This window comes from Rhincodon typus, chromosome 30 (assembly GCF_021869965.1).
Source record: "Rhincodon typus isolate 14 chromosome 30, sRhiTyp1.1, whole genome shotgun sequence".
In the NCBI taxonomy this organism is placed as follows: Eukaryota; Metazoa; Chordata; class Chondrichthyes; order Orectolobiformes; family Rhincodontidae; genus Rhincodon; species Rhincodon typus.
Window position 1 is genome coordinate 35,708,080 of NC_063361.1, and position 24,482 is coordinate 35,732,561.

General features: G+C 44.5%; 1 protein-coding gene across 3 annotated transcripts; it reads left to right on the forward strand.

Annotated features, from left to right (window-relative positions):
• The first annotated feature begins 2,575 nt into the window (after positions 1-2,575).
• LOC109913230 (coatomer subunit zeta-1-like) lies at positions 2,576-22,138 on the forward strand. 3 transcript variants are annotated; one of them, XM_048614594.1, is made up of 9 exons: positions 2,682-2,788; positions 7,276-7,344; positions 7,444-7,525; positions 10,593-10,684; positions 12,274-12,329; positions 13,325-13,402; positions 15,573-15,624; positions 15,755-15,862; positions 21,972-22,018. In XM_048614594.1, the coding sequence occupies exons 1-8, from the start codon at positions 2,756-2,758 to the stop codon at positions 15,845-15,847; spliced, it is 555 nt and encodes a 184-aa protein (XP_048470551.1). In that variant the 5' UTR covers positions 2,682-2,755; the 3' UTR covers positions 15,848-15,862; positions 21,972-22,018. The 3 variants fall into 3 exon arrangements, with proteins under 3 accessions (XP_048470550.1, XP_048470549.1, XP_048470551.1); XM_048614593.1 differs by lacking the exon at positions 15,755-15,862 and having other exon boundaries at positions 2,576-2,694; positions 21,972-22,133; XM_048614592.1 differs by lacking the exon at positions 15,755-15,862 and having other exon boundaries at positions 2,673-2,779; positions 21,972-22,138.
• Positions 22,139-24,482: the final 2,344 nt, after the last annotated feature.

Sequence of the window (24,482 nt, forward strand, 5' to 3'; positions counted from 1 at the left end):
AATCCTATGTGATTTCAGTTTTTGAACTATTTCGTTCCACAGCTCTACATCCACAGTTGTTCCTTCATAAATTATCGTTGTCACCTCTTCAAAAAATTCGATCAGGTTCATAAGACATGACCTTCCCAGTACGAAACCGTGCTGCCTGTCGCTAACTAGTCCATTTTCTTCCAAATGTGCATATATCCTGTCCCTCAATATCTTCTCCAGGACCTTCGCTACCACAGATGTCAGACTCACCGGCCTATAATTTCCTGGATTATCCCTGCTTCCTTTCTTAAACAAGGGAACAACATTGGCTAATCTCCAGTCCTCTGGAACCTTGCCTGTGGTCAAGGAGGATGTGAAGATATCCCAGCTACTTCTTCCCTTGCCTCTCGCAGTAACCTGGGATAGATCCCATCTGGCCCGGGGGACTTATCTACCTTATTACGATTTAGGATTCCCAAAACTTCCTTCTTTAATACATTCTGCAGAGCATTCACACACTCATCCCTGACCTGGACATCAGTCATGTCCTTCTCCTCGGTGAATACTGATATAAAGTACTCATTAAGGATCTCTCCCACTTCCTGTGGCTGAGGCATAACTTCCTTCCCTGTCCTTGAAAGGGCCTACTCTTTCCCTTGTTACCCTCTTTCTTCTAATGTATACATAAAAAGGCTTGGTCAAGAGTAGGTCAGAAGCTACAAATATTGCAGTGAGAAACTCACGACCTGACTCCATATAGCCTGAACACCATCTACAAGGCACAAATCTGGATGGGTGCAGCTCCAACAACATTCAAGAAGTTTCACACTATCCAGGACAAAGCAGCCTGTTTGATTGGCAACACATTCACAAACATCCACTCCCTCCACCACTGACGCTCAGTCGCAGCAGTGTGTACCATCTACAAGATGCACTGCAGAAATTCACCAAAGATTCTCAGACAGCAACTTCCAAACCCATGACCACTTCCATCTAGAAGGGCAAGGGCAGCAGATACACGGGAACACCACCACTTTCAAGTTCCCCTCCAAGCTACTCACCATCCTGACTTGGAAATGTATCGCTGTTCCTTCACCTTTCCTGGGTCAAATTCCTGGAATTTCCTCCCTAAGGGTAATTTGGATCAACCTACAGCATGTGGACTGCAGTGGTTCAAGAAGGCAGCTCACCACCACCTTCTCAAGGGCAACTCACTGACTGGCAATAATTGCTGGCCCAGCCACATCCCATGAGTGAAGTTAAGAGAATATACATTCATCCTATACTATAAATAATACATACTTATCCCATACTTTCCTACATATGCATACATCCCGTACCACATATACACACACCCCATACCATATATATACATCCAACAATATATCACATACAAAACCAGAAAGAAAAACAGTTGCATATATATAGTGATTTTTTATGACCTCAGGATGCCCCAAAACACCTCACAGCCAACAGAGTACTTTTGAATTATAGTCGCCAGCTGTAATGTAGGAAATACAGCAATCAATTTGCACAAGATACCACAAATGGTAATATGATAGTGATGAAATAATCCATATCTGTGACGTTGGTTCACGGATATGTTAGCCAGGACACCTGGGAGAACTCTTTAAGATGTGGCTTTGAAGATGTTCCTGGGTTTTGTGCAGAATCTATACCTTCCTGTAATATTTATCATACCACACTGTGGGTCAGTCAGTTTTGTTCTTTGTTCAGGGTTATAAGGTTGTGTATTGAAGACCCACTCCAGGATGTGAGTACAACATCTCGGCAGGTATCCTGGTGCTGCACTCAGTGAGTTCTTTCATGCAACCTGTTAAACTGAAGCCACATCTGCCTCTCAGCTGGGTGTAGAAGAATTGAAATTATTTTGAAGAAGATGAACAAGAATATTTTCTGCAATGTTGTGGCTAAGACTATACAATCAATATCAGTAAAACAGGTAGCCTGGTCATCACTGCTGTTGGTTGGAATTTGTTGTGTACAAATTAATATGGTTTCCTATAGGGAGACCCTGTGCATCATGGGGTGTATGTGTGTCAATGGCAAAAACAATAATTGTTTCTGCTAATGGTCCTTTGGAGTATGTTTCATGAATATTTACTGGACAATAAGGTGCTTTGGAACATTCTGTGGTAGTTAATAGTGCTGCAGAAATGCAAGTTTTCACATATTGAACTATCAGGTATCTCACAAATCATGAAAACTGAGTGTAAGTGAGAATGTATTTTTAAAACGGGGTGGGGCGGAGTCTCAGATTAGGAAACATGCAAGTTCTGTTAGAGCATACACCTCAATCTTTAAAGGTGTGTGGCACGGTGGTAATGCCCCTACCTCTGAGCCAAGAGGCCTGGATTCAAGTTCCATCTACCCAAGTGCTGTGTCCCAACATGCCTGAACAGGCTGATTGGAATAAATAGACAGCAATTTTATTTTGTATATTCGGAGCTGGGTGCTGCGAATGTAGTGTTTGTCAGAGTGTTCCAACCCAAAAGCACAACTGGAGTGGGGGGGGGGGATTGAGACAAGGAATCTGAGTCAAACCAGATGAGAGCAAGCAGCTGGGAGTCATCCAGAATCCCGTCATACACCATTGCAGCCTAAATAAACCCTCCTATGGCGAGGGAGCCAGTCATAGAGGCTGGGAGTGGATGAAAGATTTGTCCACGTCGGCACTACCGCAACATGGATCCGTCAGTGCTGGTATGGGGTGTATATTTCAAGTATTTTTCTTCCCTTGTTTAGGTCATGTCACTTTCGGTGGATGATGCCTCTGGTGAAACAGATTGTGAGTAAGGTGAAGTCAGTCTTCCTCCCCAGACTCCCTCTGCTTTCTCGCTGAATTGGCTGCGATGTGTTGCTCTGACATTTTTCACATACCAGTTTACACAGATATAGAGCCTGGACAGTCTGCGACTCTGTAATGAAACCGAACCAGATTCCTTAGGACCAGAACCCGTCGCTAACTTGTTTGTAAAATAAAATGAAAAGGTTGTGCCAGTAAAAATGCAAACCAGTAAATGCAGGGATCGCCTGTAAATTCCCCAGATGTGTGTTGTGTGGAGGGGGTGGGGGGAGGGAGGGCACTAAATTGAAAGAACTTTTTTTTGCTGATCTGATTTGCGCCGATGTTGTGTTCATTTGCAAAGAAATGTTTAGAGAAAGAGTCTTACTCCGACCAAAATGGGATTTCTTTAAACAAAAAGTCGGTCTGATGGGGTTATTCCTGACTTCACTTGAGGATCTGCCGTGCAGAGGTCTTCCAAGCCGAAGGTTCTGTCATACACTCCGGCTCTGTAACTGAAAAAAGTCAGTGCATGACAGAACTTTGTTTTGGAAAGACCCCAACTACAAACTAAAACCAGGCGAACTGGCTAAAAGCTGCAAACTTTCCCAGCTGTTAAACAGAAGGCCATTTTTACCAGTATATCATTTAAAAAAGTTAACTTTTGATACGATGTCTGTTATCTTATTTATTTACGTATGCGTGTATATATCAAAAAGTTAACTTTCATTGCAACATTTTAACTATTTATATATGCAAATCATGTATGGTTACAAAGTTGGCTATTTCAAAAGGCGAGGGCATGCTCGAGGAGGTACTTTAAAAGTTTGACTGGAGTGTTTAATTTTACTCTGGGAATGGTTTTTGAGTAATTCTGTCTGTCTGTGTGAAATAGACAGACAGGATCTCCGGGTGAATGTGTGATGTGGCGTTAGCAGAGACACGTGTGAAGGTTCCAGGCAGCAGAGTGTTGATTGGTGTGAATTGCAGCTAAAATTCTAGAACAGCAACTTTCCAAGGCACCCCCACCGCGGACAGTCCGTTTAAATGCCGACTTTGGAACAACAAATGTGACTGCTTTGGGAATAGGCGGAGGATTATAGTTAATTTGTTTTGTTAATTTAATACTAGCCATTGAAGTTCACCGCAAAATTAATGCTAACAGGGCCGGTTACTTGCATATGCAACTGTCACTCTATCTCATTCATGTATGTGACACGTTGAGGCCGGAGGGGTCTAAGAATAAACAGACTCCACTGAGTTGCAGTCAGGATGGGACCTGGGACACAATTTACAAATGCAACATTGGTTTCCCGGGCCTTGCATGTCTGCAGCAAGCACAGCGCTGACTGAAACAGCCACAAATTCTGACTTAGTTAAAGGGGTGATTCCACCAACAAAATGTGGTACAAAAAGAAAGTTGCTGGAGAAGCTCAGCAGGTCTGGCAGCAAAAAAACAGCGTTTTTTTTCCTTCACAGATGCTGCCAGACCTTTTGAGCTTCTCCAGCAACTTTGTTTTTGTTCCTGATTTATACTTTCTGCAGTTCTTTCGGTTTTTAACAAAATGCGGTAAGCAGGGAATGCACATTTGTGCTTGAATCAATCCCAGTCACTAGCAGCAGGTGCTTAAAGGAAGTTACCCAACCATTGTTCTGGCTGTGGTGTGATGACATTTATTTGGTTCCCATAAACATCATCAATATGTTGTAAACATAAAACTTAGATTCATCTACATTTTGGCATTTGCTAGCTGTAGCTAAAGAATTCATAAATTGGTTTGTAAATACAGCAAAGTGACCAAGTCACTTTACAACATTAGACAAAACAATTGATGTTCAGCCACACGTTAGGCATGATGACCAAAAACTTGATTAAAGGAAAGTGAGAGAGAGTCTGAGAGGTTTAGAGAAGGAATTCTTGAATGTGGGGTCTCGATTGCTGAAGATACAGCCAAAGTGGCAAAATCAGAAGTGACCCTCAGTCGAGAACTGAAGGAACACAACGATCTTGAGGTTTCCAGGACTGGAGGAGATTACAGAAATGGACAGGGTGAGGCTGTGGTGGGATGTGATTTTTGTTTTTCAATTTTCTGAACACTTCTCTCAGCAGCTAGCTGGCTGCCAATACTGGGCACCCTGGCCTTGGTAGAGAGTTGGCTTCTGGGTGGGAGGTGCACTCGTTCCAGGTCACTTTGTTTCTCTTGCCTCAAAACCAAATATCATCTCAGAGAGGCTTTGACCAACCCACTTTTTCTCTGAAGATGCTTACTGTCACAATACTTCCACTGAAGTTATTGTTTCAAATATCCAATTTCTGTACACACCAACTTGTGATCCCTGATGTGTTGAAAGGAATTTACCAGACATATCTGTGCGCTATGTCTGGGGGTCATCTCAGTGCACAGTTTTGCGAAATCCTGTCTTGCAGACACACATAGTCTTTCGGTCTTGTACCTGGAAGTGTGTAAATAGCCAATGTAGTAGCCAGAGTAGTAGAGATAGAAACAGCATTATTCAGTATTTATGATGTTGCTTATTTTCTTCAGTGATTTCCCCAGTATTTCTTGGGTGGGCAGACTTCTTCAGTGTAATTTTTTTTTTAAACCAATGTCCACATGATCCTCAAATGTCTGTCTATGCCCAGAGAGACTCTATAAAGCCTTTGAGTGTCAAAGGCAAGCCATCCTTATGCAAAAGTCAGGATTTGTAAAATAAAGATCATACACATTGGAAACAGGAGAAATAAATGTCAGCATGACCCATTTCTCCTGATTGGCATCAGAGCATTTATATAAAATCTGTTTTCGGCTAACTTTAAAACAAAACCTTTCCTCCATTTCCAGGAAGACTTGCATTTGTATTAATAACACTCTCCACAGCTTCCGAACATCCCAAAGTCAATCAAGTGTTAGTCAATCCGTGCACAACACACTCCCACTAACAGCAATGACCAGACAATGTGTGTGTGAAGCATAAATATTGACCGTGACATTGAGGAGAACTCTTCTTTAGTTGATGTATCTGAGTGCAGACCATACCTTGGTCCAATATCTCACCTGAAAGACTGCACTTCTGAAAGAGCAGCATTCCCAGCGCTGGAGTGATGTTTGCGTACATTTCATGCTAACGCCTTCTGGAGTGAGGCTGGACCAACAGCCTTCTGACTCTTAAAATGGGCGGGTTAGAGCTGGTGAGATATATGATCAGCGCAGGCTGAGATGCTGCACGTGTAGTATGATCGCCAGTTCAGAAAAGTTTTGCTAAAGAAAACAGCAAGAATGTGTGTGCTGTATCTCAGTCAAACTGGGATCAGCCTAAAGGGTGAAGCAGGAATAGTGAGAAGTACTTGTGTTTCTGGCATCCCCTCCATTTCCACTTTCCCTCAACTTGAGTCTGTCTCTGGTGTTGGTTTAAACTGATTTGTTTTGTCAACCAGGCCTTGAAAGTTTGTTCATTCGCCCTCTCTGTAAAAGGCTCAGTAAATATTGTGTTATGAAACATGTTTGCTTTTCATGGTTTGCAGTTCCTGAAGGACATAACCACTGGGAACCACACTCTTACTGTATAATTACATCCCATTTATATCACAGGATCTGTGCCATTCTAAGAGATCACTGCAAAACCAAGGGACATGGCAACAGTCTGCACAACTGTTTCCACACTGACTGTGCGGCTTTAACCCAGATCTCCCCCCATATCGGTGGGAGTTGGGCTGGAGGGAGGGAGGGAGGGTAGGAAGGGCAGTTAAAATGAGTGGAATCCTTTGTTACCTCCCTACCCCATCAACCTTCCCTTTGAATAGACAAATAATACAACTGCCCCAGCCAGAAGTTTCCTTTTTAAACATGCAGATTCCATCCCAATCAACAATTTTGATGGAGGCTTGAGCTATGCTCCACCACCAGGCCAGACCTCCTGGGGGAGGGGTTTGGGTGCCACAGCAAGGCTAGGCAGGTAAGTTTTATTTTAATGTTTTATGTCAAATTCTGTTTTTGGAAGTTGGTCTCCCATCAAATACCACAAAGAAGAGTCCCTACTCCAGGCCCCTCACCATAGGATCATAAGCCTATCTTTCTTTAGGTTCCTTTTTTATTTTTTCCTTCATTCACTCCAGTTTAACATCTTACCTGATATCGCTGACAGTATAGCATTTCCTCAGCACTGCATTGGGAATGTCTAGATTCCAACTCCAATCTCAGTGAAGATTTAACCCATTACCTTTCAACCAATGACAGTGCTGTGGAAGCATGAGAGCAACACTGATGCAGTTAGGCTGGGGAGTCACTCGCACAGCCCTCTCTGATTTCTCGATCCCATTTTAAGGTGCCAGGACAATGATCAATGTGGGGCATAAAAGGAGCAGTGGCAGATTCCCCTTCTGCCATTTAACAGACTCCCTGTGGGAAATGCAGAGGGACACTGACAGCAAATCAAACTGCTGGGACTATGGAGTTCCAACCAATCTCCAAAACAAGCTATCCCTTTGTCTCTGCTTTTAGGAGCCGTCTCTCTACACTGTCAAAGCAATCATCATCCTGGACAATGATGGGGAACGTCTACATGCCAAGGTAAGTCCTAAAGGATAGCAGTTTGATTAAAGCTGTTGTTACCTCTGTAGCATCCAAGGGAATGATCCTAGCTCGTGCTCTGTTTCTCTCTCTCCACAGTATTATGATGATGCCTATCCTTCCACCAAGGAACAGAGGAATTTTGAAAAGAATATTTTTAGCAAGACGCATAAAAGTGATAGTAAGTGTGCTTCTCCCCCTTTAGCAGTGCCGTTGTTAAATGTGGTTTAATCTTTCCGCCCTCTCCTGCCACTCCTTGGGGTGACTGTATGGTTTGTTGGGCCTATGAGACCAGCTGTCACAGCCAAAGCCAATGCAGCTCTTCAGTAGTTTCCTTTCAGTCCTGGGCCCTGTATCTCGGGAAGGGTACGTTGGCATTGGAAGGTCTACACCAGGGATTAACCAGAGTGATACCAAGCTTCAATTGCAACGACACGTTGCCTAAACTAGGCTTCTAACCCAGCAGGTATAGATCATACAAATGTGCAAATTAGGAGCAAGAGCAGGATGTTGGGGCCCCTCAAGGCCACTGAGACATTCTGTGAGATATGGCTGATGACCTCAGCTTCACATTCCCACCTGCCTCAATGTGCTTTGACTCCCTTGTTCATCAGGAAGTTTATTAACGGATGGCGGCTGGTCAACATACGTGGGAAAATGGTTCAAAGTTACTGAGCTCGGGGAAGGTCACAGTGTATGTGAATGCAACAAATTGAGAACAGGTGGCTGACATTCTGTTATCAAGGTGTTTATGTACACGAACAACTGACGTAACTTTTTGACCGATTATGAAATCTTCACTTCTACATTAGTAGACTACCTCAGATTCACTTGAGTGTAAGGAAAGCATTAGGGTCATGTACCTTGGACCCAGGAAAGATAAATCGGAGTACTTTCTAAATAGTGAGAATTTAGAAATGGAAGCAGAGAGATTTAAGGGACCACAAAACAGAAATAATAAAATATTCTTGGACAGGTATAAAAAATGACTTTAGAATGTTGGCAAATATCTTGGGACTGTGAAAGGTCACAGAAAAGAGTGAAAGTTACTTTCAGTTGTACAGAGCTCTGGTCATAGCTAAATTGGAGGCCTGCAGCACAGATTGATTGGTATGTTAATAGGGCTAAAGGGTTAAATTGTAAGGACACTTAATGTAGTAAGAGGCAAAATATTGTGGATGCTTTAAATCTGAAATAAAATAAATGCTGCAAGTATTCAACAGGTCAGGAAGTCACTTCCTAGCATAGAAATTCTTTTGAAGGATGTAACTGAGTTTTCCAGAGAAAGTAAAGATTTTTTAAAGATCTTTCACAAAATTCCTGTCTGTAAGCAAATGCTTAAAGATTTGAACAGTCATTTTTTTTTAAGAAAAAAGTTACTCATGGGATGTGAGCGTTGCTGGCTGGGTCCAGCATTTATTGCCTGTCCTATTTGCCCCTTGGTGGTGAGCTGCCTTCTTGATCCACTGCAATCTATGTGCTGTAGATAGACCCACAATACCCTTGGGGAGGGAATTCCAGGAGTTTGACCCAGGAACAGCGATATATTTGCAACTTGTACGTTTCATGTATGTGTTGCCCTTGTCCTTCTAGATGGAAGTGGCTGAGAGTTTGAAAGGTGCTGTCTAAGGATCTTTGGTGAATTTCTGCAGTGCATCTTATAGATAGTACGCACTGCTGATACTGAGTGTTGGTGTGGAGGGAGTGAATTCTTGTGGATGTGGCACCAATCAATTGGGCTGCTTTGTCCTGGATGAGTAGTGTTGAATCTGTAATTGAATCTGTAATAATCTGGCAGTCTCTAACCTTCTCTGATTCCAAAAGTCACTGTGTTGAAACGTTAACTTGGTTTTTCCCTCTCAACAGATGTTGAATATTTACAGTATTTACTGTTTCTGTTTACAGATTAGGTTAGACAATTAAGAATTGAATTATTGTGGTTACTGAAGAGGATGAAAGGATTGGCTGAGTGGTTGACAGTGAGCAGGAAGGTGTCCGCTTACGGGAGGATAGACACACAATGGGCAGATCAGTGAAAAATGGAATTTAACCCTGATAAGCATGAGATGGTGCACTTTAGAACCAGTAACTAGACAAGGGAGTCGTCAATCAATGACAGGACTCTGGGAAGTTCAAAGGGATTTGTGGACAGGCACTCCAAGATCCCTTTGGGTGACAAGACAGATTTATAGCATAGTTAAGAAGGCATAGATGACATTTGCCGTTATCAGTCATAGCATAATTATAAGAGCAGGGAGGCTATGTTGGAGGTATCCAGAACTTTGGTTAGGCCTTGGCTGGAGTACTGTGTGCAGTACTGGTCCACACATTACAGGAAGGATGTGCTTGCACAGGAGGGAATTACAGAGGAGATTCATCAGGATGTTAGCTGGAGTGGAGTAGCCTCTCTACGAAGAGGGGCTCAATAAGCTCCGGTTGTTTTCTTTTGAGCTGAGAGGGGTTCCTGACTGAGGCGTATAAGATCATGAGGGGCATGGACAGGGTGGATAGGAAACAGCTGTTCCTCAACTATATGAAAGATCAATAACAAGGGCCGTAATTTTAAGGTGAAAGCCAGGAGGTTTAGAGGGGATTTGAGGAAAAAATGTTTTCACCCAGAGGATGGTGGGAATCTGAAATGCACTGCCAGGGAGGGTAATTGAGGGGTTGGGGGGCATGCGGGGGGGAGGGGGTGCGGGTGGTGGGGGGAGCGGGGAGCGGGGGAGGTGTGGTGAGCCTCACAACCGTTTTAAAAGTACTTGTATGATCACTTGTCATAACATTCAAGGCTTTCAACCTAGTGCAGGAAAATGGGCCCAGTGTAGGTTTAGAGTCTGTTTTTTTGGTGCAGACTCCATGGACTGAAGGACCTTTCTCTGGACTGTATGATTTTATGAAATGAAGTGTTTCTAGCAGGAGATTGAGAATCCAAGACAAGCAGGCATGATCTTAACATCAGACTTGGGATACTCTGTAATGATGTCAAGAATGCTCCCTCATACACAAGATTATAGATATTTCTATTTCTCTGCCCCAAACATCTGAGACAGGGGTCCATTGGAAATTTCAAACCAGAAATTGATGGACTTGTGTCAAGTAAAGCTAGTGAGAGAAACAAAGTCATGATGGGTAGACGTTTAAGACATAGATCAAGTGTAAAATGAAGTGTGGAGTGAGAGAGGAAGTTGAAGACACAAAACCATTTAATTCAAGTGGAATTCTGATCCTCTGTCCTATGACTGCAACAGGTGACATTGCATTCCTGGAAGGATTGACCATCATCTATAAAAGTTCTGTCGATCTGTACTTTTACATCGTGGGGAACTCCCAGGAAAATGAGGTAAAATTAACCATTTTTGCTGAATAACTGAAGTACTGCAGTTATGTGGCAAAGTGCAAGATGGAGTCCAAATACCTCCAGTGAGGTTGGTGCATACTCCTCTGACACTGTCTCCTGCCAGAACAGCTCAGAGCAACAGCAGCAGAAACCTTGAGAGAATCTCCTGTCACTTTTGTTTACAACCAGTATGGGGACCATTGAGAATTTCAGAAAATGGAAATATTCACTCTTTTAGAATTCTCAATCTCTCTCTCTCTCTGGTTATGTTCAGTGTGTTGTCAGGGAGGTTTCTACCCATTGACCAGGTTTGTTCCCAAATCCAGGTTTCTGAAAACATTGAACTCGTGTGGCAGACAGGAAGAGAAGGATGTGTAGACAGGAAAGGAATGAAGTGAAGAGTGGGAGGGCAGGCATGTGGAGCACACACAGCATCGGCATGTTGAGCTGATTCCAACCTCTACCCTAGCACATCCCCAGCTCTCTTCACTCACAATCATAGGATTTTTGCAGCATGGAAAGAGGCCACTCAGCCCATCATGCCTGCATTGCTAGTCCAATGAGGTTCATTACCCAGGGCCAATCTCCCATACCCTTGCACACTGTTTCATATCCAAATAACCATCCAGTGCCCTTCAGAATGTCTCAGTTGAGCCTGCCTCCCCCACATTTCCAGGCAGTGCATTCTAGACCCTAACCACTCGCTGGGTGAGAAAGCATTTCCTCACTTCACCCTTGCATTTTTTTGGCACATCGCTTTAAATCCACGCTCTCTCATTCTTCCTGCTTGTGAGCGGGAACAGGTTCTCCCTGTCTACTCTATCCAGGCCACTCAGGATTTTTGAAAACCTCTATCAAGTCTCCTCCTCTCAGCCACATTCTCTCCAGGGAGGACCAATCCAAACTTTCCAAACCATCCTTATCACTGATGTTTCTCATTCCCAGAACCGTTCTCATAAATTGCTTCTGCACTCTCTCCAATGCGTTCACATCTTTCCTATAATGTGGTTTCCACAACTGTATACAATATTCCAGCTGGGGTCTAACAAGGGCATTATACAAGTTTAACAGCATCTCCTTGGTCTTGTACTCTGTACCACTCATTGCTTCTATTTGCCATTTTTCAAAAATGACCTTACAGTTATGCCTTAATTTAGTTTTTTTGCCCTTGTTTTCTAATCCCTCCTTTCTCTTCCTGTTTTCAGTGAACACTTCCAATCCCACAACATCCAAGATCTCTGTGTCCTCCAGTTGTATTGTCCTGCACATCCCAAATTTCCCTTGCCTCATTCCCTGGCTATGTCGTCAGCTGATTGTAAGCCACTGGCACTGCCCACTCCTCCTCCTGTTATGAAACCATCCTTAAAACCCAACTTCGTTTCTGCCTTTGGCTTCCATTCTTTCTCTACTTTACCTTTTTACTGATATAAGTCGCAGTGTGTTTCCCTATGTTGTAGGTGTGACTGACTCACAATGTTGCATCAGCCTAATTCTGATTTCCTCTATATAATCTATTACTGTTATTACATGAAGTGCCCTCATTTACAATATCATGGTCTGTGTAATGTGTAATAAATTCTGTCTATTTCCAGCTCATGTTAATGGCCGTTCTCAATTGCCTGTTCGACTCTTTGAGCCAAATGTTAAGGTAAATGAGACTTTTTTTAAAAAAAACCCCTTTGCTTAAATCAAAGCTTTTAACCTGTGTCACCCTGTGAAAATATTTTTCTATCTTCTCCCACCATCTCCATTCCTCATCACCAATTTGATTTCTGCTCTGTGCCCAGGCACTGGTCTCGGCCTGAACGTGACTGTTTTTGTTTGTAACCTTAGCCCTCGTTAACCCAGAGCGGAGTTTCTGAACTCATACACCCACGTGCTGCCACAAAGATTCTCATCCGCAATTCTGTAAAATCTCTCAACTCGGCATCTGCCTTGGCCCCTCTGCAGAAACCCTCATCTGTGCTGTTTGCTGTTTTTAGACCTGAGCTTTTCCAACACTCTGCTGCCCATATCCAAAGTCTCACCAAATGGTCCATGTGGCCATTGCTTTTTATTGGTTTCCAGTCCAGCAATACTTCGCGTTTTCGATGTCTCATCCAGATGTTCAGATCCCTACATGGCCTTGCTCCTCTCCAACTTCTTAGCCTCCTCCAATGGTATTCCTACAGTTTAGCTCTACAGGTTTATCTCTAGCTCCCTTAATTCTATCACTGGTGGGTGTCCCTTCAACTGTCTGAGCCTTAGGCTCTCAAATTAACTCCCTTTTGTGATCTTTAGCATCCCTACACTCTCACTCTCGCTGTTTCTCTGTCTAATTTCCGCCCACAGTCTTGTGTTCTCTTTGTCACTCTGTTTTTCACTTGCTGTCTTACCAGCTCTTTCTTTAAGACCCTACTGGAAAGTTCCCTCTTTATGATCAAGCCTTTAGTCGCCTGACCTACTACCTCCTCATTTGCTTCAGTATCTCTTTGTTTTTGATTGTGTTCCTGTGAAATGTCTTGGGTAGTGAATGTATTTAAGATGCCGCCATAATACAAATAGTTGTTTTTCATTGTTGATACTAATTGTGGCTGGTTTAGAGATCATCAGGGCTTTAAACCTTCACTTTGTATTTATTGGTAACTAATTTTATGATTTCAGGAAAAATGTGGAAAAGAAATCTCTGATGGAGAATATGGATGGGCTCCTCCTTATCTTGGATGAGGTTGTGGATGGCGGGTGAGGCCAGTTTTACGCTTTTTGTATTTTTATTTTTTGAAAAGTTCACTATGTCAAGAAATTGTCACCTCACAGCTTGTCAGTTTCTGCCTATTTAAGGGTTAAGTTATAGAGTCCGGAGCATGGAAACGGACCCTTCAGTCCAGTTCGTCCATGCCGACCAGATATCCTAAATTAACCTATTCCCATTTGTCAGAACCTGGCCCATATCTCTCTGAAACCCTTCCTATTCATATACCCATCCAGATGCCTTTTAAATGCTGTAATTGTACCAGTCTCCACCACTTCCTCTGGCAGCTCATTCCATATACACACCACCCTCTGCGTGAAAAAGTTGCCCCTTAGGTCCCTGTTAAATCTTTCCCCTCTCACCTTAAACCTATGCCCTCTAGTTTTGGACTGTGCTATCCTGGGGAAAAGACTTTGGGTATTCATCCTATCCATGCCCTTCATGATCTTAAAAACTTCTATAAGGTCACTCCTCAGCCTTCGCTCCAGGGAAAATAGCCCTTAGCTCCCTACCTCAAACCCTCCAACCCTGCCAACATCCTTGTAAATCCTTTCTGAGCCCCTGAGACCAGAATTGAACACTGGTTATGCCATTTTTGGAATACTATGTCCTGTACAGCCACAAGATGACCTCCCAACTCTTATACCCAATATACTGACCAATAAAGGCAAGCATTCCAAACACCACCTTTGCTATCCTGTCTACCTGCAACTCCACTTTCAAGCAACTATGAACCTGCACTCCAAGGTGTCTTTGTTCAGCAACACTTCTCAGGACCATAGTAATAAGTGTATGAGTCCTGCCCTGGTTTGCCTTTCCAAAATGCAGCACCTAACATTTATCTAAATTAAACTCCATCTGCCACTCCTCAGTGCATTGGTCCATCTGATCAAGATCCCATTGTACTCTGAGGTAACCTTCTTCACTGTCCACTACATCTCCAATTTTGGTGTCACCTGCAAACTTATCATATCTCCCATGTTCACATCCAAATCATTTATATAAATGATGAAAAGCAGTGGACCCAACTCTGATCCTCGTGGCACATTGTTGGTCACAGGCCTCCAGTCTGAAAAGCAACCCTCCACCACCACCACCCTCTGTCTCCCACCTTTTGAGCCAGTTCTGTATCCAAATAGCTAGATCTCCCTGTGTATTCTGTGTGATTAACCTTGCTAACCAGTCTACCCTGTGGGATCTTGCCAAACGCCTTACTGAAGTTACAATAGCTCACGTCCACCACTCTGCCTTCATTGGTCTTCTTTGTTACTTCTTCAAAAAACTCAATTAAGTTTGTGCATGAGAAATCGTGTCTCACCTAAGCCATGTTGACTATCCCTAATCAGTCCTTGCCTTTCCAAATATACATAAATCCTGTTCCTCAGGATTCCCTGCAACAATTTGCCTGCCACCAATGTCAGGCTCACCATTACAAGGACCAGTTGTGTAAATGTGGTTTCTATCATGCTGTGTTTAGAAGTTTAACTTAATCTAATTCAGGTGTTAAAATGAAAACAGGATCTGATAGGGTCGCTGGAGGGAAACTTTCCTCTAGTTGGTGGGGGATGTTGAAGAATCAGAACCAGGGACAGAATCTTAAAGTTGGGGCCAGCCTACTGGGGGGTGATATCAGGAAGCACTCTTCACACAAGGAGCTATGGAGGATAAAATAGTGTTTTTTTTTTTAATTCATTCATGAGATAAGGGTGTTGCTGGCCAGACAGCATTTAATGCCCATCCCTAATTGCCCAGAGGGCAGTTCAGAATCAACCACACTGCTGTGGGTCTGGAGTCATACGTGGGCCAGACCAGGTAAGGATGGCAGTTTCCTTCCTAAAGGACATTATTGAACCAGGTGGGTTTTTCCCAACAATTGACAATGGATTCATGGTCATCATTAGATTCTTAATTCCAGATATTTTATTGAATTCAAATTCCACCATCTGCCGTGGTGGGATTCGAACCCGGGTCCCCAGAACATTATCTAGGTCTCGGGATTAACAGTCCAGCGAGAATACCACTAGGCCATCACCTCCCTGTGTATTATCAGCAGCATGGTGGCCTAACGAATGCGATGTATTCCAGGGTGATGGAGCTGGATTAATATCCAATAAACTGTCATCCTCTCTTTTTAACTTTGTCCCTCTGCTGCTCTGACAGGGTCATTCTGGAGAGTGATCCTCAACAGGTCATTCAGAAAGTGAACTTCAGGGTAAGTGTCTGTTCTAGAACATATCAACACCCTTGTTTTGCACTTTCCTGTTTAGGGGCGACTATATCTTTATTCTTTGCTCTCTCTGTCTGTGTCTGTCTCTCTCTCTCTCTGTCTCTCTTTCTGCCAGGCAGACTCTGAATCGGCCTATGGCTTTGTTCTGTTTGACTATCTGACGAGCAGTGGGAACAGTGGGGACCAAGCCCACCGGCCTCTGAACTAACAGCAGCTAGAGCAGGTATGGCGAGAGAATGTCGATTTGTTGTGCCCTTGCAGCGTGCTGTCCCGTGGAAGGGTCTGCCCAGCTGAAGGGGAGTTTGCCGCTGATTGACTGATCTGTATTTATCTCTTTGTACAATATTGTCAGCAGCAGTGCTGACCCCATCAGCTGAGGAAACTGGAAGGTTATGAAGACGGTGCAGTGAGGAGTTTGTGAATGCAGCTGAGTTTGGTAGAGAATTGGATCATAAGGACACAAGAAGTAGGAGTAGGCCATTCAGCCCCTCAATTCAACAAGCTCATGGCAGAACTTGTCCCTCAATGCCACGTTCCTCCTGCATTGAGGTTCTGCTGGGAACAGCCTCATGGAAAGCATAAGACAGCTCTTCCTGAATTTTTTTCCTCTTGTGATCTTGTTTTTGATACATCAGAAGTTGTTGTCAGATCACGAATGAGGCTTGGTGGTGTGATTGAGGGAGGAGGGTACTGTGAGACCGAGTGTTGGGACCTGCTTTTCCCCTGGGTTTTGCAAGACCACAGCCACAGCTAATATCAGCCAGTTAGGCTATGTCCACTATTTAAAAATGCTGAGCATTTTAAAAGATCCACGCAGCTGTTGGCACATGGTCAGAAATCTATAGCGCTGAATGCTGTTTTGGAACTTACAACCCCAAAGTGACAGCTCGTGCCCCTACTGAGGGTCATGACTCACCGTTGGGATGTCCTGGCACACAGCAGCATAAACACAAAATATTTCTATAGCACCTTTCCAATCTCTGGATTTTCTAGAGCATATTACAGCCAATGGAGAAATTTTTTAAAAATATGGGCACAATGGTAGTGTATGAAACATAACACCCAATTTGTACACAGCAAGCTCCCACAAACAGCAATGTGATAATGATCAGATTAGCTCTGTGTTGTGGTGTTCATTTCAAGGGATGTGTTTTGGCCTGGACACAAATAACATGTTCAACTTCTTCAAAATGTTGGCCATTGGAACCTTTGCAACCGACCTGAGGAGTGAGTTTGTTTGTGTTTCATGTCCGATCCAGTATCGGGCAGTGTGGGGCCCCTCCAGCCGCGCGCTGGTATCGTCTGTCTGGATTAAGTGCTCAAGTTTCTGACATTAAACTTCAACTTGTTGAATTTGAAGTGAGTGTGTTACCCAATGAACAAAGGCTGACATTTTTCAAAGGGGTTTTCCAATGATCTTTATTAAAGTCCGGAGGATGTAGAGAGGGGAAATACTCTCGACGGGTTCCTCCTCCTTAACTGGTGTCCAGTCACCCCCATTAAAATTCACGAGGGCGACTGGGTTTTGCAGAGAATTGGATCATAAGGACAATAACAAGTAAGGGTAGGCCATTCAGCCCATCCAGCCTGCTCTCCCATTCAATAAGATCATGTTCCTCAGCGCCATATTCTTGTCACATTGTTGTTTTCCTTTATTCCATTTGTAGTCCTTGGAAAAATCCTATCGATCTCTCAGCTTCGGTTGGGCATATATGTGATACCCTCATGGTTGGGGTAGCCCACCTCCCACAATCTAGACTTGAACATGGATAATGGCCACAGTGATGAGGAGGAGCAAGGAGAGCAACATTCTGTTTTGGGAAATGTAGTTTTTAACATTATTTTTGATTTATGCTGATTATGAAGTTTCACTTTTAAAGGGTACTATATTCATGCAGCGTGCTGCCCTGGTTGTATTGATTGCAGGTTGAAATGAGTAACAAGCCCGCTGCCAAATTGAATAAAGTCAGTAAATGCTGGAGCCTTGCAACAGGTCAGTCAGTGTAGGTCAAGGGGCACAGCAAGGCCTACAGGTCAGGTGTCTGCCTTCTTCAGGCTGACTGCAAATGTCAGACACTGCAGAGACAGGCTATTTATTCCAATAAACACCTTTTCAGAATCTCTCTCTCGGCTTGTCCAATCCAGGCTATTTGCATATCCTTGATTTTTTTTAATTACTGTCCATTGTTGGCATTGCTGTCAACTGTCCTGACCTGAAGCTCGCTCACTCACTCACTCACTCTCTCCCTGTCTCTCCTCGTCCTCCCTCCTCCACCCCCCTGCAAGAAAATTGCCTGTGATGGCCTGTTTCTGCACTGCAGGGCCTAAAGTGACTTTCCGCTTGGCTCTGTGTCTGTGTCAACTGAAAGGACTGGCAGAGCAACCCCAAGACAATCTGGGCTCAGCTAATATTATTTCTCATTGTATGTGGCCAGCAGGTCTCAGACAGCCTGCCCCCTTCCAGGGCCCCAGGCTACACCCATCTGCCACCCTGTAGGTTCTAGAAAGAAGGTTCAGGCACTCTTAAAATAGCATCTGAGGTTTACAGGGGTAGGACAGCATCTGCTGAAAGACTTGTATATACAGAGAGAGAGAGTGCATGTGTCAGACGAGCTGGAGGTAGAAAATAAACTTGGGAGAAAACTTGCAAAGTGTTTGTAGAAGACAAACTGACAGTATTGGGGGAATGACTAAAGTGGGACAGAAGTAGCAATAAAAGAATTTTATACCTGAACGTTAGGAGATGGGGCAAAACTTTATTTATGCAATGGGGAACCGGATTTATAATTCAGAGGATGAGGTATTTGGCCTTCCAACAGACACAACAGGGAGTGAGGTGGTTTATAAAAAAATGCGGTCGATGGAGTGTAATTGTGGACACCAAGATGGTTTGAGGTGTATATACTTCAATGCTAGAAGTATCAGCAATAAAGCAGATGAACTTAGAGCATGGGTCGGTACTTGGAACTATGATGTTGTGGCCATTACAGAAACTTGGGTAACTCAGGGAGAGGAATGGATGTTGGAAGTTCCAGGATTTAGATGCTTTAAAAGAAATAGGGACGGTGGAAAAAGAGGTGGGGGAGTGGCATTGCTAGTCAGGGCGAGTATAGCAGCTACTGAAAGGCAGTTCGAGAATGATATGTCTACAGAGTCAGTTTGGGTTGAGGTCAGGAACAAGAAAGGAGCAGTCACTTTGTTGGGGGTTTTTTACAGAGCCCCTAATAGTTGCAGAGAAGTGGGGGAGCGGATTGGGAGGCACAGACTGGAAAGGTGCAGAAGTCACAGGGTTGTAGCCAAATATTGATTGGAAACATTTTAGCTGTAATAGTTTAGATGGAGCAGATTTTGTCCAGTGCGTTCAGGAAGGATTCCTGACACAGTACGTAGACAGACCAACACGAGGAGAGGCCACTTTGGATTTAGTGATTGGCAACGAACCGGGCCAAGTGTTAGACCTGTTGGTCGGAGAACATTTTGGCGGTACTGATCATAACTCTTCACGATAGTCATGGATAAGGATAGGTACATACAGCAGGGTAAAGTTTATAATTGGGGGAAGGGTAATTACAATTCAGTTAGGCAAGAACTGGGTAACATAAATTGGGAACAGATGCTGTCAAGGAAGAGCACCACAGAAATGTGGAGATTGTTTAAGGAATGCATACTGCATGTGCTCGATATGTTTGTCCCTAGCAGGCAGGGAAGATGCAGTCGAGTGAGGGAGCCATGGTTCTCGAGAGAGGTTGAATGACTGGTTAAGAGGAAGAAGGATGCTTATGTAAGGTTTAGGAAAAGAGGAACGGAAAAGGCTCTAGCGGGATACAAGTTAGCCAGGAAGGAGCTGAAGAAAGGGCTTAGGAGAGCTATAAGGGGGCATGAGAAAACCTTGGCAAATAGGATCAAGGAAAACTCCAAGGCTTTTTACACGTATGTGTAGAACAAGAGAATGGCTAGAGAAAGGGTAGGGCCGATCAAGGATTGTAAAGGGAATTTGTGCACAGAGCCTAAAGAGATAGGAGAGGTCCTTAATGAATACTTTTCTTCAGTATTCACAACTGAGAGGGACCTAGTTATAGAGGAGGACATTGTGAAACAGGCAGGTAGGCTAGAGGAGGTTGATGTTAGTAAAGAAGATGTGCTAGGAATTCTGAGGAAGTTGATGATAGATAAGTCCCCTGGGCCTGATGGGATTTATCCAAGGATTCTATGGGAAGCGAGGGACGAGATCGCAGGGCCTTTGGTGATGATCTTTTCGTCCTCACTGTGAACGGGTATAGTGCCAGAAGATTGGAAAGAGGCAAACGTCATTCCCTTGTTCAAAAAAGGGAACAGGGATAACCCTGGAAATTACAGACCAGTTAGTCTTACGTCAGTGGTGGCCAAATTATTGGAAAGGGCTCTGACAAACAGGATTTATGATCACTTGGAAAGGCACAGTTTGATTCATGATAGTCAGCATGGATTTGTGAGGGGTAGATCATGCCTCACAAACCTTATTGAATTCTTTGAAGTGGTGACCAAACAAGTGGATGAAGGTGGAGCAGTGGATGTGGTATACATGGATTTAAGTAAGGCATTTGATAAGGTTCCCCATGGTAGGCTCATGCAAAAGGTAAGGAGGCATGGGATAGGGGGAAATGTGGCAGATTGGATTCAGAATTGGCTGACCCTTAGAAGACAAAGGGTGGTAGTGGACAGAAAATATTCAACATGGTGCTCAGTTAGGGTGGTGTACCACAAGGATCTGTTCTGGGTCCTCTTCTATTTGTGATTTTTGTAAATGATTTGGATGAAGGAGTGGAAGGGTAGATTAGTAAGTTCGCGGACGATATGAAGGTGGGTCGAGTTGTGGATAGTGCGGAGGGCTGTTCTAGGTTACAAAGGGACATTGATAGAATGCAGAGCTGGGCTGAGAAGTGGCAGATGGAGTTTAACGCTTAGAAGTGTGACGTGATTCATTTTGGAAGGACAAACTTGAAAGCAGAATACAGGGTTAATGGAAAGATTCTTGGCAGTGTGGAGGAGCAGAGGGATCTTGGGGTTCATGTTCACAGTTCCCTGAAAGCTGCCACCCAGGTGGATAGAGTTGTTAAGAAGGTGTATGGTGTGTTAGCTTTCATTAATAGAGGGGTTGAGTTCAAGAGCCGTAAAGTTATGCTGCAGCTATACAAAAGCCTGGTTCGATCACATCTGGAGTATTGTGTCCAGTTCTGGTCACCTCATTACAGGAAAAATGTGGAAGCATTGGAAAAGGTGCAGTGGAGATTTACCAGGATGTTGCCTGGAATGGAGGGAAGCTCTTACGAGGAAAGGTTGAGAGAGCTAGGGCTTTTCTCTTTAGAACGACGAAGGATGAGAGGTGACTTGACAGAGGTGTACAAAATGATCCGAGGTATAGATAGAGTGGACAGCCAGAGACTTTTTCCTCGGGTGGAGGTAGCTTTTACGAGGGGACATAGTTTTAAAGTGAAAGGAGGTAGATATCGGGGAGACGTCAGAGGTAGGTTCTTTACTCAGCGAGTGGTAGGGGCGTGGAATGCATTGCCGGAGAGGGTAGTGGAGTCGGCCTCATTAGGGGTAATTAAGCGGCTATTAGATAGGCATATGGATGATAGTATAAGGTAGCAGTGAACGTTAGATAGACCTTAGGTTTCGGGTAAAAGTTTGGCTCAACATCGTGGGCCGAAGGGCCTGTACTGTGCTGTACTGTTCTATGTTCTATGAGTGGGTGGGGTTTGGAATATGTTGCCTGATGGGGTATTGGAAGCAAGGTAATAGCAGCTTGCAAAAGGAATTGTATAAATATTTGAAGGAGGTAAAAAAAATTTTTCAGGATTGCGGGAGCAGGAGTAACTGGATTTTTATTTTGAAAGAGCTAGGCTGAATGGCCTCCAGTGTTTTTTTTTAAATTTGCTTGTTGGGTGTGGGCATTGTTGGCTCTGCCTGCATTAACTGCCCATCCTTGCCCTCAAAGGTGGTCGTGAGCTCTATAATATCGCTATGAGTCTGTAACCGTTTACCTTATTGCTGTTTGTGAGAACTTCCTGTGTTCAAATTGTTTGCTGTGTTACCTACATTACAACAGTAACTACAGTCCAAAAGATACTTAACTGATGTCCAGAGATCATGGTTGGCCTTTTGTAGTCTCATGTCTAAAATTGTTTTCCTTCCTTTGTCATTTTCCTCTGAACATTTACTATTGATACTCTTGCAATTTCCACCATTTTGAAAGATGTAAAATTGGCACTCCTGTTATGAGTGGCGTTGTAGATTATGACTCACCAGGGCTTGAGACTTTTATCGAGTCTTTTTTCCTCTTACCCCTCCAGGTTGATGATACTCCTTTAACAGAGCAAAGTATGGCACAGGTAAGATCTCCTTGTGATGCCAGTCATTTCCACCCTGCAAGACGGGTTGTATCCACAATCCTCCCACTTTCCATTTCATCACTGACCCTCAAGATAGTCAAACCCTAGATCTGAGAGACTGAATCAAACACTATCAAAGCTAAACAGAAACTTCTACACACAGCTGCTGAGTGTCGGTGGTGGAGGGAGTGAATGCTTGTGGATGTGGTGCCAATCAAGTGGGCTGCTTTATCTTGGATGGTGTCAAGCCTCTTGTGGAGCTGCCCCCATCCAGGAAGTGGCGAGTATTCCATCACACTCCTGACTTACACCTTGTGAACAGGCTTTGGGGAGTCAGGAGGTGAGTCACTAGCCACAGTATTCCTAGCCTCTGACCTGCTGTTGTAGCCACTGTCTATGTGGTGGGTCCAGTTGCGTTTCTGGTCAGTCATAACCCCTTGATGTTGATAGTGGGGGATTCAGTGATGGTAACATTGAATGTCAAGGGCTGGTGGTTAGATTGTCTCTTATTCATTATGGTCATAGCCTGGCATTTGTGTGGCGCGAATGTTACTTGCTACTTGTCAGCCCAAGCTTGGATATTGTCCAGATCTTGTTGCATTTGAACATGGACTGCTTCAGTATCTGAGGAGTCACAAATCGTGCTGAATATTGTGTAATCATTGGCAAACATCCCTACTTCTGATGTTATGGTGGAGGGAAGGTCTTTGAAGCAGCTGAATTATTTCAAAAGAGATTCGAGCCCAGAATGTGGGGTGCGTTGTCACTGCTAACATAGAGCTATAATTTTAATTTTTGATCTGTTTCCGTTAACCCCTTGGTTTTTTTTTCAGTGCCCACCAGGGGCTGTCTAACCTGTTTAATCTTTATTTTGAAAGTGTAAAACCTGGAATGATTTGAAAAACAGCTAGAGAGTGAAGGGAACATTGAAATCGTCATCTTGAGAAACCTGTTAAACCAAACCAAACACTCCCTCAGTTCCTGTCTCAGAGATAGTAGGAACTGCAGATGCTGGAGAATCTGAGATAACAAGGTGTAGAGCTGGATGAAGACAGCAGGCCAGCAGCATCATAGGAGCAGGAAGGCTGACGTTTCGGGCCTAGACCCTCCTTCAGAAATGGGAGAGGGGAAGGGGGTTCTGAAATAAATAGGGAGAGAGGGGGAGGCGGATAGAAGATGGATAGAGGAGAAGATAGGTGGAGAGGAAACAGACAGGTCAAAGAGGCGGGAATGGAGCCAGTAAAGGTGAGTGTAGGTGGGGAGGTAGGGAGGAGATAGGTCAGTCCAGGGAGGATGGACAGGTCAAGGGGGTGGGATGAGGTTAGTAGGTAGGAAATGAGGGTGCAGCTTGAGGTGGGAGGAGGGGATAGGTGGGAGGAAGGACAGGTTAGGGAGGCGGGGACGAGCTGGGCTGGTTTTGGGATGCAGTAGGGGGAGGGGAGATTTTGAAGCTTGAGAAATCCACATTGATACCATTGGGCACTGACCTCTACATCGCCGAGGCCAGACGCCAACTCTCCGACACCACCTCCTACTGCCCCCTTGATCATGACCCCACCCCCGAGCACCAAACCATCTCCCAAACCATCCACAACCTCATCGCCTCGGGTGACCTCCCACCCACGGCCTCCAACCTTATCGTTCCCCAACCCCGCACCACCCACTTCTATCTCCTTCCCAAAATCCACAAACCTGACTGCCCTGGTCGACCCATTGTCTCCGCCTGCTCCTGCCCCACCGAACTTATCTCCAATTATCTGGACTCCATTTTCTCCCCCTTGGTCCAGGAACTCCCTGCCTACGTCCATGACACCACCCACGCCCTCCACCTCCTCCAGAACTTCCAATTCCCCGGTCCCCAACACCTCATCTTTACCATGGACGTCCAGTCCCTATACACCTGCATTCCCCATACAGATGGCCTAAAGGCCCTCCACTTCTTCCTGTCCCGCAGGCCCGACCAGTCCCCCTCCACTGACACCCTCATCCGCTTAGCCGAACTCGTCCTCACCCTCAACAACTTCTCTTTCAATTCCTCCCACTTCCTACAGACAGAGGGGGTGGCCGTTGGTACCAGCATAGGCCCAAGCTACGCCTGCCTCTTTGCAGGTTACGTGGAACAATCCCTCTTCCGTACCTACACTGGCCCCCACCTCTTCCTCCGTTACATTGATGACTGTATCAGCGCCGCCTCGTGCTCCCACGAGGAGCTCGAACAGTTCATCCACTTCACCAACACCTTCCACCCCAACCTTAAGTTCACCTGGACCATCTCTAACACCTCTCTCACCTTCCTGGACCTCTCTGTCTCCATCTCGGGCAACCACCTAGAAACCGATAGCCATTTCAAGCCCACCGACTCCCACAGCTACCTAGAATATACCTCCTCCCACCCACCTTTCTGCAAAAATGCCATCCCCTATTCCCAATTCATTCGCCTCCGCTGCACCTGCTCCCAGGATGAGGCTTTCC